This window comes from Phodopus roborovskii, unplaced genomic scaffold (genome assembly GCF_943737965.1).
Source record: "Phodopus roborovskii unplaced genomic scaffold, PHOROB, whole genome shotgun sequence".
NCBI lineage: Eukaryota > Metazoa > Chordata > Mammalia > Rodentia > Cricetidae > Phodopus > Phodopus roborovskii.
This window is the reverse complement of record NW_026125397.1, coordinates 24,749,071-24,763,212: the sequence shown is the minus strand read 5'-3', so window position 1 is coordinate 24,763,212 and position 14,142 is coordinate 24,749,071. Positions and strand designations below refer to the sequence as shown.

Here is a 14,142-nt window from a genome sequence, read left to right as displayed (position 1 = left end):
ACCTCTTCCCAGCCCCCTCACAGCGAGGTCTTCAGATGCTTTTATTCACCGTTCTTAGGTTACATCTAAATGTTTTTCCTCTAGTAGTTGAATTTACAGGAGAGTGGATAATCACCACCTTAAATCATTCATGGAAATAAACAAGAGGTGGGTACGTTGTCACATACCTGTAATCACTACTCAGGAGTTACAATGATCAGAAGTTCAAGGCCAACCTTAGCTATATAGTGAGTTCAAGGCCAGCCAGGGCTACAAGAGACCCTGTCTTAAATGTAAAAACGGAAGCTGTCTACCTTAAAGATAACCTGGGCATTCAACTGTGTAACCACTCACCATGCTTCCTCGGCTTTCTATAATAATAAGGTTTAGATGGAAACCAAGGTCGTGGGAGGAAATGGAGATAGATAGACAGGAGATCTACAGAGGGCAGGTGAAGGGAAGGGTATTGGGGAATATTCAACTATGTAAAGATGTGTTGCATTTGTTTAATTACAGAAAGATATATTGCTGTTTTACCTTGCCTGCCTAATGCACCTGATTGGTCTAATAGAAAGCTGAACAGCCAATAGCGAGGGAGGAGGGACAGGCAGACCTTCTGAGCAGGGAGAGTTAAGCAAGAAGAGCAGTGTAGGCTTAAAGAAAGAAAGAAAAAGAGACACCAGGGACAGTCAGTCACTGAGGAAGGAGGAAAATGGGACACAGAATGAAAGAAAGGTCAAAAAGCCACGAGGCAAAACACAGGGGAATAGAAATATTAAGTTGAAAAAGCTAATGGGAAGCCTAAGCTAAGGCTGAGCATTCATAATGGATAATACATCTCCGTGTCTTTATTTGGAAGCTGGTTGAAGGCCCAAAGAAAACTCCAGCTACAGAAAGGGAACCATATCTGAGGTTCAGTGTGTTGTCAAAGTTTCTCTGGGTGAACCTCACACATCGGACACCCAACACTTTATGCATGTCCTTGATTTGCCTTGCACGGATTTCAAACTTGAAATATTTAACGTTTAAACATTTCTTATGGCACCAGTTAAGACTCCAAGTCTTTGAGATAAATGGCATCGTGTGCCTGGTCCCCATTCCCTACTCTCCGGGTCAGAATGCTTGCAATGAATCCAGACTGTTATACTGTCCAGTTTTGGACGCTCTTAGGATATGCACTCTGTAAATGAACACTCAGCACGTTTATAGAGAAAATCTAATGGCTCAGAGCCCAGCCAGTGTTAACACATTCTTTTTACTTTTGCAGGTCTACACTAATGGAACGGACTGCTTAGATTTACAGAAGCATCGATTTCTTTCATAGGATGCTTTTTTTTTTTTTTTTTTTTTTTTTTTTTTCAGTAAGGAAATCTTTGGAGTTTGCGTTGCACATTACAAAGCCCTTCTGGACATGGAAACAGAACCCAACACCAGGCTATGGGTAATAACTCTAACCTCTCCACAAATCCCCATCTGCATTTGGAACACGGGCACTAGACGCTGAGTTTGAGACCCCACATCATTATCTACGTTGCCAGGCTGGAAACTACAATCAGGTTCGGGGTTTCTTATCGGAGCAGACAGGGGCGGATCTTAAGGTAGCTGGCCAACCTAGAAGGCAAAATTCCTTTCTTCAGCTTCCCTTCCCAAAGTCAAGCGGAGGTGACTGGAAATGCATTTATTTGTACGTGAGCCGAGCCACGCGCTGCCTTAAAAGACTGGGCTTATTCGGAGCAAGGGCACCGACCACGCAGGCTGCCGAGTCCACCTCGTGCTCCAGGTGTGTGCACCAGTGTGTCCCCAGGCTCCAGGTGTGTGCACCAGTGTGTCCCTAAGGCTGCGGCTTTGTTCTCGTGAACGCGGGAGCCCGAACAGCGCGCAGGGGCGGCAGAGTCTCTCGGGCTGGCGCCTGTCGTGTCCGCAGCAGCCGGGACGGCGCGCGAACCTCGCCGCCCCGACGCGCGGCCCGAGCCCTGCGGCTCTGCGCGAAGAGCCTGCCGGCCAGCCGGGCCGCCTCGCCAAGCAGCGCTCGCGGAGGCCGCAGCGCCCGGGCCTCAGCTCACCGCGTCCCTCCGCCGACGCGGGCGGCCCCACGCGCCAGCCCCGCGTTCCATCTCAGAAATTACACACACATACACGTGCGCTGGTAAACAAGCGCGCGAGCCGCCGGGGCCGCGCGTCCCGGCCGAGTCCGTGCAGCGCGCCCCCCCCTCCCGCACGCACGTGTCGCTCGGCTCCGCCTGCGGGCTTCTGCACACCCGGGCCCCGCCCCGCCCCAGGCCCCGCCCCGCGCCCCTCCCGGGACCCGAGGCCCTAGCGCACGCCGCACTGGCAGGCTCCGCTGGCCGAGGTTGTGCAAGTTCCCTGCCCCGGCGGAGCGTGCCGCTCAGGTCCGCCGCCTTCCTCCGCGCCCCCGCCACCGCGCGATCGCCCCTGTCCTCCCGCCGTCCGCTGTCTCCCGGAGCGCCCTGGCTCTCCGCCTCCTCCCTCCCTCCCAACTCTACTCGATTGTTTATTATTTGCTGGGGGCGGGGGCGACGGGCAGAGAGGGGGCGTCTGGGGCCCGGAGACTGGCGGCGGCGGCCAGTCAGCGCGCGGCGTGGCTTGACGAGGGAGCGGCGCAGCGAATGGCGACGCGGCGCAGGGCTCCGGGGTCACGCGCGTGTGGAGGCGATGACATCATCTGTTTGCACGCGTCGAACTAGCTTGGTGCAGGGGCGGGCCCGCACGTCACTTGAGTGGCAGGTGGCGCGCACAGCCTGGGGGCCGGAGTCCCAGGGTAGGCGGCCTTTGCAGGAGCGTCTCGGCTGCTCGTCTTTTGCGTCCTGGGTTGTTATTGTGGGAGCTCTGACTTTTAATCCGCAGAGCCCGGGACGATCTTGCTTTGAAAGACACACGTGAACCACAACGGGTAGGCTTTTGGTGTGCATGCCGCGTGCGGGCCAGGAAAGCACACCCGCGCGGCCTTAGAGGCACAGGCCGGGGATAAGCGCTTGTGAAGGTGCTGGTTAGAGCCTAAAGACTTAAAAGAGAAGTAAACAAATCAAGCGTGTAGTCGGCGGCTTTACCACAGTGAAACTGTTGCCCGCTTCCAGCTCGGCGTCTGCCCCTGCTGTCAGAGCCCGGGGCGCACTGCACTTTCCTTCCTGAGTTCACACTTTTCCCGCTTTGCCTCGGAATCCGTGGAAAGCGAAGCACGGCCGTGGCCGCGCGCCGGTCCACACCTCCTGGCGCCCGCCGCGATCTCCGCTGGCCGGTGTTTCCGCGCGCGCTTCCAGCCTTGTCTCGGGTGTTAGCTGGTGTCAGGTTCTAACGAGGAACCAGATGACCAGAGCGGGCTCCGAACCCGGCGCGCAGGCCACACGCTGGCCCTGGAGCGGAGAGGGCGCGCGCTGCGCTGCACCGCCGTCCCGGGCCAGCGGCCGCTGGAGTGGCCGGGCGCGAGGGGCACCCTCAGTGGGCGGCGGGGCTGCGGGAGCCGGCGGAGCCCCAGCCCAGCCCGCCCGCCCGCCCCCACTCCCGCAGCCCCGCGCAGGCGCGGCTGAGCACGCACGCACGGCAGCTCTGGCGGCCCCCGCCCCTGCCCTCCCCCTGGGCGGGGACCCGCCCCGCCGTCAGCCTAGGTTGAGGCTCGCTGCGTGTGTCTATAACTTTGTGCTGCTGCCGCGGCCGCCCTGCTCGTGGAAGGGAGGAGGAGGGATGTGCAAGGCGGCGGCGCGCAGGCTGACAGGAGGTTCCTCCCGCGGGCTGCGGCGGCGGCGGCCCGAGCGTCCCCTCGTCGCGGTGCCCAGGGCTCGCTCGGAATCGTGCGTCCTCCCGCCTCGTCCCTGAAGGGAAGGAGCCGAGGTAGGCGCCGGGGCTGTGCGGCGGGGCGGCCGCCTTCCCGGTGACTCCGGATCTGTTTCCGAGCTGGGCCAGGCGCTTCCCTTTCCCCCTCCCCGTGACTCGGAGTACTCTCCCCCCTCTCCCGCGGGTGTCTTTAAAGGACTTGAGGGAAGGGGGGACCTGTCAAGATGGCAGCAGCGGGAGCCAGGAGGTGGTGGACGTGCTGGTCCGGGGTTTCTGGCAGCCCGAGCGATTTGGCGCTCCCCGACCTGTTGGAAGATTTATGTTCCTCCCACTTGCTTCCTCCCTGCCGATTCTGGCCGGGAAGGGGGCGGAGGGCCCCGCGGTGGCCGCTCCAGCGGAGTCGGCCCTGCGTCCCTTGTTGGAAGTGACCCTGGCCAGTCTGTGCCCAGACCCCCACGCTCGCCTTGCTGGCCCTCGGGTGGAGAGGAAGGGACGGGAGTTGCTGCGCCACCCTAGGCTCGGGCCACTCGTCTGGGAGGGGTGTGCTGGGAAGCGGGGCGGGGGAGGTGGGGTGGGGGGAGGACTCGCAGGCCCTGGAAGGAGAGGAGCCCAGGACTCTTCTGACTTGGGCTGCGCCCGGGCGGGAGGCACTTGAGCGGGCCGGAGCGAAACATAAACAAACGCACGCCCGCCCTCCCGCCCTCCCGCCCGCCCGCCGCCGGGGTCTGGACGCTGCCCACTCACAGGCGCAGGCGCCCTCCCGCCCCCCGCCCCCGCCCCTGCGCCCTCCCCCGGCCCCGCCACCCAGCCCGGGAGAGACCTGCGGAGCTGGCGGCGGCAGCGGGGGAGGGGGCTGCCCCGCGCGCGGCCGTCGATTCGCTTGCGTCTCCCGGGCGGCCTGGCCAGGGGGCGGCGTCTGCAGCGCCAGGTTCGCGGGACGCACGTCCCCAGCCAGGGCCGCCCGTTCCAGGAGGCGGCGGCGGTGGCGGCGGCGGCGGGAGAGGAGTCTCGGAGGACCAGGCTCCCGCACGGGATAACCAACTCTCTCTTGGCGCTTCCTAGGCAGCCGGAGCCCGAGCCTTCGCGGCGCCCCGATCTTCTCCCTCCTCACCCAGCCTGGGCACGAGAGGACCGCGAGAGAGCCCGAGCCGCGGGCGGCGGGCAGGCGGCGAAGATGGCAGAGGCACCGGCCTCCCCGGTCCCGCTCTCTCCGCTGGAAGTGGAGCTGGATCCAGAGTTTGAGCCCCAGAGTCGGCCGCGCTCCTGTACGTGGCCCCTGCAGAGGCCGGAGCTGCAGGCGAGCCCGGCCAAGCCCTCGGGGGAGACGGCCGCAGACTCCATGATCCCCGAGGAGGACGACGATGAAGACGACGAGGACAGCGGCGGCCGAGCCAGCTCGGCCATGGTGATCGGTGGCGGCTTGAGCAGCACTCTGGGCGCTGGGTTACTCCTCGAAGACTCGGCCAGGTTGCTGGCTCCCGGAGGGCCGGACCTCGGTTCCGGGCCAGCGTCCACTGCGGGCGCGCTGAGCGGGGGCACACAAACGCCGCTGCAGCCTCAGCAGCCACTGGCACCGCCGCAGCCGGGGGCGGCTGGGGGCTCCGGGCAGCCGAGGAAATGCTCCTCGCGGCGGAATGCCTGGGGGAACCTGTCCTACGCCGACCTGATCACCCGTGCCATCGAGAGCTCCCCGGACAAACGACTCACTTTGTCCCAGATCTACGAGTGGATGGTGCGCTGCGTGCCCTACTTCAAGGATAAGGGCGACAGCAACAGTTCTGCAGGCTGGAAGGTAGGTACCTACCAGGGGCTGGCGACTGGCAGGTCCTGCCAGGCGCGTATTATGGAAGCGAATTCTGCTGGAGCCCTGAGAGGGTTGGGGGTGGGGGGCGCTCTCTTGTGAGACTTGTTGGGGTGGGGGGGAGGCGGGGGCGGCGGCAGATGGAGGAGGAAAGTCAGGGGATGGCCTCAAGAGTGGGAAAAGGAGGATCCCGAGCATGCCTTGGGCATGCCTAGGTGAGGAGGCTGTAGGCAGGGGACTAGAGAGGTAAGGATGGGGACATTTGTACTTGCTGGATTACTCCGACCGCGGTGGGGAGGTAGGTCCTCAGCTAACTTTGGAATAGAGGGAATGGAAATGGGATGCAGCTAGGACAGTGTGGGAGGAGGGAAGGGGCGTGTGTGGGGGGAGTGTTTGGGACTGCGTTCAAGTCAGTGGCTGGAGCATGATGCTAGAAACGGAATGTGGATCCTTGGGTCCAACTTGTGCCCGTGGGTGTTTGCACCAACAGGCAAATCGATCCCATTAGAAAAAGCAATGGCTGCAGACTTTTTCCTGGCCGGCTTTCACACCTTTCCTGCTTACACACCCTTATTCTTTAGAGATGTCACTCCAGCAAGCCTGCAGGCAGGTAGCCTCTAAAATGCTCTGGGGCTTGGAACAGGCTAGGTTTGTCACCCAAAACTGTTCTGGCTACACCTGCTGCCAATGTCATGCGGTATGGACTCTGGTCTGAGCTTTTACCTATGTTCCAGGGAGAGCAGGGTTGATAGATAGCAGGGTTGGGCCGTGATGGCTTCTACCTATAAATGAGCTGGAGAGAGACTTGTGTTCCTTTTCAACCTCTTAGGGCACCCAACACGTGGTAGGGTGAGAGGTGAGGAAAGGCTGTGATGTGATGTGATGACTTCCTGTTCCCCTGCTGGGCTGCCATGCTCTTCTGGGCACCTCCAGGCCCATTCCCCCCAGCTGCGTCCACATCACTGGAGTTGTCACTTGCAGCTTCCTTTTATTGGCAGTTTTCTTCCTCACGTTGCTGTCGTGGTGCTCAGAGACTTCTGGGTTGTAGGTTTTTAGGTGTACGAAGTGACAGTTCATTTTCTGGACAGCTGAAACAAAGCTTACTGAAAAGCCTTGCAGATGGAGTGCCATCTAAGAAGTGTCCTGTCCCCAGGAGGCTTGCTAGGATGGTTTAAACGCAAAATGTGTGCTTTGATAGCATTACACAAACCTGTCTCCTTTCAGATGACTCAAATGCTGATGTTACAGGTCTTATATTTGATCTGATTTTATTGATTGATTTCCAAAGGATTGACACTAGTGTGAGGTGAGGGTTGTTTGCAGAAGGGGTTGGGCTTCTGTTTCAAAGCATTGCTGATGTGATAGCCTTGAACCCTGCTTTGAAAGGGATGGAAGGGTTTATGTCCTTGGACGTTGTCTGCAAGGTGTGTGTAGAACTGGGCAAAGTGCAGTTGGGAGTTTGGAATATGTCTCAAAAATTTCATACTTGAAATTAAATCCTACGTATTTGAATTTAGCTATAGACTATTAAGGGTTACTTAACTGTAATAACTAGTATAGGAAAGGGTTTTTAACCTTTCCTGATTAGTGTCTTGTGTGTGTGAGGGTATTACAGAATATGTGTGTGAGAGACTGTGAGAATGTGTGTGTATGTGTGAGAGAGAGAGAAGTATAAGTGGATGAGAGTGAGTGTGTGTGTGTGTGAGAGAGAGAGAGTGTGTGTGTGTGTGTGTGTGTGTGTGTAAGTAAAAGGATAACTTTTGTGTGGCTCTCCTTTTACCGTGTGTATCCTGGGAGTTGAACTCAGATCCTTAGTCTTAGTGGCAAATGCCTTAACTCGCTGAGCCATCTCCCTGGCCCTCTCATTTTTAGGATTACAAAAGCAATTTAGTTCGGTAAGGAGTGTTTCTTGTTATTTTGTTTATAAAAATAATACCAGTGTTGTATGTTTGAATTGTTACTTTTTTTTTAAAGATTTACTTCAGAAAGTGGCTACTGAAAGTAACCACAAATTGAGTTTGGTCCATGTTTTCAGAAAGATTTCAGGATTTCAGTAGATCCAAGGGACATAGCCATACGTGGCTTTATAACTTTTATTTGTCTCGAAGTTTTTTTTTTTCCCCCATTGCTATCTTTGTCTGACTAATGCCATATGAAATACTATAAATAGAATATTTCAAGGCTTATTATGTGTTTCAGGGTATTTGTTTTATAATTATTCTTATTTTAATTCTAAGAATATATGTCAAGTAATCCTTGAAGACTTGAAGGAATATAATTTAGTTGAAGTTTTTGTAAGTTGACCTTCATCAAAAGAAACAGCCATGTAGGGATGTCCATATCTTTAATGATGGAGAGAGAAGACCCTTTGAACGAGAGCTGGTTTTATCCATGACTAACAGCCAGTCTCTTTTGTTTGTTTGCTGGTTTAGTGGGGTTGAAGAAGAGGGAAAGGGGAGAGGCCAGGAGCGAACTGTGGTCCTTCTCCATGCATCTGGCTTTAGGAACTCACCCCTGTAATGAGTAGTCATTTTGGAAATCTGCACTTTAATTGTGAGTTACTCTTTAGAATGTTTGGCTTCTAAAAATGTCTAGAATTCAGGCTAACTTGCGGACATTTGCACACAGGGCACGTATGCAGGGTCTTAAACTGAATTCTCTTGTGACTTTTTGGGCCAGAACATCATGTGATTCTCCAGCTACAATTATCACTTTAAGATTACAGAATGAAGCTGGGTGTAATGGCACATGCCTTTATTCACAGCACTCGGGAAGCAGATGCAGGCGGTCTCTGAGTTTGAGGCCAGCCTGATATACATGGTAAGTTCCCGGAGTATTTAGTAGCAAGACTGTCTCGGAAAAGAAAAAAAAAGATAAATTACAGAATTAAAGAATTAAGAAAGAGGCCTTGAAAGCTAGAATTTAGACCAGTCATTTCCAGCACTGGCTTACTTTTTAGAATCACCTGGGAGCAATTGAAAGTTTGTCATTTGGCTCATGTGTGACAGCCTCAGCACTTTCTGGCATCGGTTCCTTGGGTGATCCTAGTGTATAGCCAGGAGTAGCACTTGGTCTTTCAAGAGGTTGAAAACTATTCGCAGATCACAAGAAGTACAAGGCTAATTCGTAGCTGCAGGTCTAGAGGTCTTGGTCTCTGGGCTTTCTCAGACTATTTTCTTTAAATTGGTCTTGTAAAATGTTGCTTTTCTGAGAGGCACAGTGGCCCCCCACCCCAGACACTGGTTATTTAAGTAAGCATCAGGAGGAGGGGTGAGCAGTGAGCAAAGGTGTCATATTTGGGTAGCTGTATGCTCTGCCATCCATCAGCCTGGTTTCTTAGGAAGACTGGAATAGCGCAAATGGCAAGATAGCATTTTAACAAAAGAGGAAGCCCTTGCCCAATGCTGTGTCTGGGAGGATGGTGGCTGTCTCCCAGGCTCCCTTGCCTCAGCCGTTACAGTCTGAACAATCAGATGTGGTTAGGGCAAGGTTACTGTTCCTTTATTCAGATCGCATTTCCTTGAAGGGCTCAGTAGCGGGTCCACTCAGGTCCCCTTGTATTGGGAGACTCTAGGGTTTACTAGGAGCCCCTGTTGATCATTTACTCCTTTTCCCAGATCCCCATGTGCACTCATTTCTTATGGGTTAGGGCAGGGTCACACTAAGCAGCCCAGGGTTTCTGTGGGGTAGCTACGGTGTGAAGACTTCTGGTGTGAAGACTTCTGCTTTAGCGCAGAAGGCAAACCTTCCAAGTCCTAGCCTTTCATGGGAAGGTATTGCCGAGCCAAAAAACAAACAAAAGATGGGGGTTAGCCTGCCCTGCCCATAAGGCCTCCAGGGAGGAGCCCCAGACCTGGGGAGACGGCAACATTCAGACACCAAAGGGCCAGTTAAGCAGTGTGTGAAGAATCTGACTTCTCCTGCGCCTTGCTGGTTCTGTAATTTCCTCTAGCGGTGCTCTTGGTCAGTGAGTCTGATAGCACACTTCCTCTTTCTACAGCAGTCCTGCACGGGGGAGTGCTTCCCTCTTTTGCAGAGCTGTGTCATTGACCTATAAGTGAAGAAATCGGACATTTTAGACTTTGATCTTTGACCTCATGTAACAGAAAGACTCTTCGGAAAGAAGCTTTAAGTGTGTGTGTTTCATGTGTTTATCTCCTCAGAAAATGAAACTACAGCAGTCTTATTTTTAGGAGACTTTAGGAGTGTTCTATTTTAGGGAAATGATACCATAGAACATGTTGAAAGATGAACTTTTTAGGGCTTTGCTTCTGATTCGTATTTAAACACACCAGATAGTTTTATCTGGAAGGTAATGAAAAGGCCTTGCCTACTAAAATAAATAAATAAATCATCATTCATTTACTTGGATTGGAAAAACAAAAAGACTTAGCATACATCCACCCAAACCTCTTGATGGTAATGCCTGGTAGGCCCATGCATTTTGGTGAATTCCGTACTTATTCATCGCTGGCAACCCAGAGTCCAGATTTCTAGGGCTGGAGAGAAAATGGCATTTACTTTGTTTTAATATCTTTCCTTTGGGAGACAAACTTGATTCCTTTCCTGACTTATTTATTTCCTTTATATGCTTCACAAATGAGGAGTCTAGGACCCAGCTTGCCTTATGGCTGCTACAGGAAGAGCTAGGGGAGCAGCCATGCACAAGTGTGTTACCATCCATCGATGTTGGTAGTGGCATTGCCTCCCATTTCACTCACCCAGCGTGCATTTATTAAAAGCGTGCTGTGCACCGGGCGCTCTGCCCAGCCCCAGGGAAACATACGGTGGTAGTACTAGGCAGGTAAATTTCCAGTTCACAGGGGTTTGTGTCCTAGAGGGGAGAGACAGGCCGCTACCAGCTCGCTCTTGGCCTCACTCTTGGCATCCTGCATGTCTGTATTTCTACTTTTCTGCGTGCCCCGCCCCTGCTGAGAGGTTGTGGCTCAGGGCAGAGGCTCTGGCTCTCTGCAGACCACTTTGAGCTTGCTGTATAGAAGCAAGGCCTCTGCAGCATGGGACCTCGAGTTTCAGCCTGTTTGAGAGGAGCCTGAGTTGCCCAAAGTCCGCCTGTATTGGAGCCACCTGCAGCCTTGCACTGACGTGAAGTCTTCGTCTCTGGTGTGGGGAGGCCAGGCCTCTGAGGGCGTGGGACCTGAGAGAGCTGAGTCATCTGCACTGCTTTTCATTTAGGTTCATAACTAAGAGGGGTCTTAAACACTCCGCTTCATTCTCCTGGGCTAGGAGCACATGCGTGACAGGGTTGAGTTGCTAGGCTTGTCGGGGTGTGGTTAAAGTGTGTCCATGGGGGTTCGGGGCACCACAGCCCGCCTTGTAGCCTGCTGCTGGCCACTGTGGTTTCACAGCTGCTCAGTGCAGTTTGCTTTCAGTGCAGTTTGCTTTCAGTGCAGTTTGCTTTCGGTTCTGCAAGGGCCTACTTCATTTGCCATCTCTGGCTCCTCCTCCTCCCTCGAGGCTGACTCTCACAGGAGTGGCTGGCTGGTTTCCCCCTCCCTCACTGGCTTGCCTTGCTGAAGAAGTCCTCCCAGACTTCCTTGCCCAGCTCACACGGCCTGCGACTTACTCCTGCCTGGTTCTTCATATCTGCCCTTGACTGACTCTCAGATATTCGCAGTGTTAGAGACGAGAAGGCATGTGCTCTGTCTGACACTAGGAGGTGGCTCTTGGTTCCTTGTGTCCTCAGCCCATGAGGGTGGCCTTCTTCTGAGATTCTTGTTGCTGAAAGTTGAAACTGTGACTCAGGGCTGAGCCGTCGAGGTGACCTGTGAAGGTGTCCGCAGCCTTGACCCTCTTGGCTTTGATGTTGACATGATGTGGTGTGAAGGTGGAGTTTCTAGCAGTGTTTGCTTCTTACTCTTAAAGCCCCTGAAAACTACAATTCACACCAGAAGCGGTTGGGAATGTGAGGGATGACGTTCCATTAAGGGAAAGACGTCTGGAGAGTCACTAACAGTTGTTAGCGGGAAGTTTCCGCCCTCTCTTCATAGAAGTGAGGCCAGTCAGTGAAATGAAGTTGTTTGTAATCTTCTGTATGTTGGGACCTAAGCCTTGGATGCACTGAAAGCTTTATGTCCCTCCCCTGGGAAATAAGTCACCTGTGAAGGAAGAGGGGCTTGCAGTTGTCCCCAAGGGCCAGCTACTTCAGGGCCAGCCTACAGCTTTTCTGAGCAAGTGGCTTAGATAGAAGAGCCAGGTTCTGATTACATCACTGCCAGAAAGTCTCTGTAACTTCAGTCATTGTATTCATGGCCCCAACCACTTTCATCCCCTTCCTGCTTAGATCCCCGTGGAGGGCTGGCTGTTCTGGGTCTGGCCTGGTGGGGAGCAGATGCTGGCCTGGAGGATATCGCAGGCTAGGCTGGTTTACAAGTGTCCTACTTCTCAAGGGTGATTTGGGCTTCTAATTTTGAGATCTGTTTCCTTTTTTCCTCCTCAGTGCCCAGTGACTATTATGGGATAACATTGCAGGGTGAAACAGACTACCTTCTCTGCTTGGCCATGGTCCTTGTAGCATCTGTGCTGAGCTCGGCCTGTGGAGGAGAGGCCGGGTTATATCGCCTTCTCTGCTTGGCCATGGTCCTTGTAGCATCTGTGCTGTGCTCGGCCTGTGGTGGAGAGGCCGGGTTATATCGGGGCCCCTACCCTTGAGTTGCCAGATGTACCCTACTCTGGTAGTTCGGAAGTGATCACAGGCAAGGAAGGCATAGGGCACAGTTGCGGCGGGCCAGGCCAAGGCAGGGATTCCGCACCCACACCCACAGCAAACACATTTGTTTCCCTCTGGAAGGAGCGATTGACAGGATCCACGGGGAAGAATTTGGTCGTTTCTTCAGAAGTTGTTCACTTCATTGAAGGCCTGTGTGTGCGTGCGTGCGTGTGTAGGGAGAATCCATATTGTATTTCCCATTGCAGTCTATATAGCTCTTAAAATGCTAATTTAGTTCCCGAAGCCGTTGAGAATCTAAATTGAGAGCCAGCAGAGGGAGCGCCCAGGTCCTTCCGCTGATCCTGAGTATGTCTTTCTCCAGTAAAGCTAAGATGTCTTGATGTAAAGAACTCTCTAGCGCTCCATAGCTGAGCGCTATCATTTGAAAAGCGTAGCTTGAGACGGGGATTAAAGACCTAAAAGTCACTTTTTAAAAGAAAACCGTGGTTTCCTAAGACCCATGGTTACGTCTATCTACAACATTACATGAGAATTTTTATATAATTTTCTAAGAGTCCCAGGCTGCCCTTAAACTTGCAGTCTTCCCAGCTCAGGTACTGAAGATTGGGGTCCCATGCCTGTCTGCTACTCTCCATGAGTATGCTTTCAACTCCAGATGTTCTCATTGCCTTTCGTTCTTTAGCATGTCTATCTGGTCCTGATATTTATTGGTAGCAATACTCATTTATACCTAATACCAAGGGCCTGGGGAGATGGCTTAATTGTAAATGCTTACCATGCAAGCATGAGGACTCAGTTTGACCCTCGAGAGTCCATGTAAAGCTGGCCTAGTAGTCTGGGAAGAAGGCATGGGTGAGAGCGCCTGCTCTCTAGCAGGAGGATCTGAGTTCAAATCCCAGCAGAAGGCCAGGACACGGCTGCCTGTGCCCCTAAACCAAGAGCTCCCTGGCCTGCTTAGTCCACAGAGGATAACTGCCACACTCCCAGCCTTTGACATGTGTGTTCATGAGCACAATGCCTGCCCGCTGGTGTGTGGTGAGCACTTGCAACCTCAGCAATGGGAGGTAGAGGCAGGCAGATCTAGGCACCTCTGGCCAGGCAGCCTAGCCCTAGCAGGTCAGCCCCATCATATGTCAACAAAAAAGGTATGAAAAAGCAGACCGGGTACATCTGAAAAGTGACAAACTAGGTTCACTCTGGCCACCTCGTACATATCCGTTGAAGATGTATGCCTAACATAAATCATGTTAAAATCCGTAGAATATCCCATTTTGGTACTTTTTGGGTTGTGGTACTTTGATATTTCCCGAGCTTTCCCGGAGTCCTGTGGACCTGAACATTATTTCTAGTTGCGTTTTGTTAGTTGGGAGTCTGGGGAGACTGTTAACTCTGAGCCTCATAATAACTCTGTGGTACCGTAATTTGTCATCCCCTTCCACCTGTGATAATAGTTTTTATTTAGATTTGGTGAGTGTAGTGGTTTGTCATGCATTTCCACGACTCATGCCTACCTGGAATGTCAGACCTTGGTGGAAACAAGGTGATTCTGACTTGCTGAGCACTTACGGTGGGGCCAACTGTGTGATTTTTGTTTTTCGTTTACTTATGTTTATCATTGATCCTACAAGGTAAATAAATCCCAGGAGAGGGAAATAGTTTAAGATTGTTGACGGTAATTTATTTGGGATTAAGACCTAGCCTAACTTTGAGGCTCTTGACCTTTCTTTTATGCTCTTCTGGCTCCTGGAGTGTGCGTGGGATTCAGTAATTCAAAAGTCAAACAGCGGCCACTTGGAAGTATTTGCATGCTGTTTGTGGTGTTCTTTACCTAGATCACCAGTGGTGCTCACGGTAATCCTGCAGAGTGCTCCTGACCACGTATCTT

At 53.2% G+C, this 14,142-nt stretch overlaps 1 protein-coding gene across 1 annotated transcript in view; it reads left to right on the top strand.

Moving 5' to 3' along the window:
- Positions 1–3,585: 3,585 nt before the first annotated feature.
- Positions 3,586–14,142, top strand: part of Foxo3 (forkhead box O3) — a 73,822-nt gene continuing 63,265 nt past the window's right edge. The window contains exons 1-2 of the mRNA XM_051175576.1: positions 3,586–3,825; positions 4,831–5,560. Of these exons, the coding sequence (XP_051031533.1) occupies positions 4,943–5,560 (618 nt within the window). The 5' untranslated portion in view covers positions 3,586–3,825; positions 4,831–4,942. The remainder of the gene's footprint in view (positions 3,826–4,830; positions 5,561–14,142) is intronic.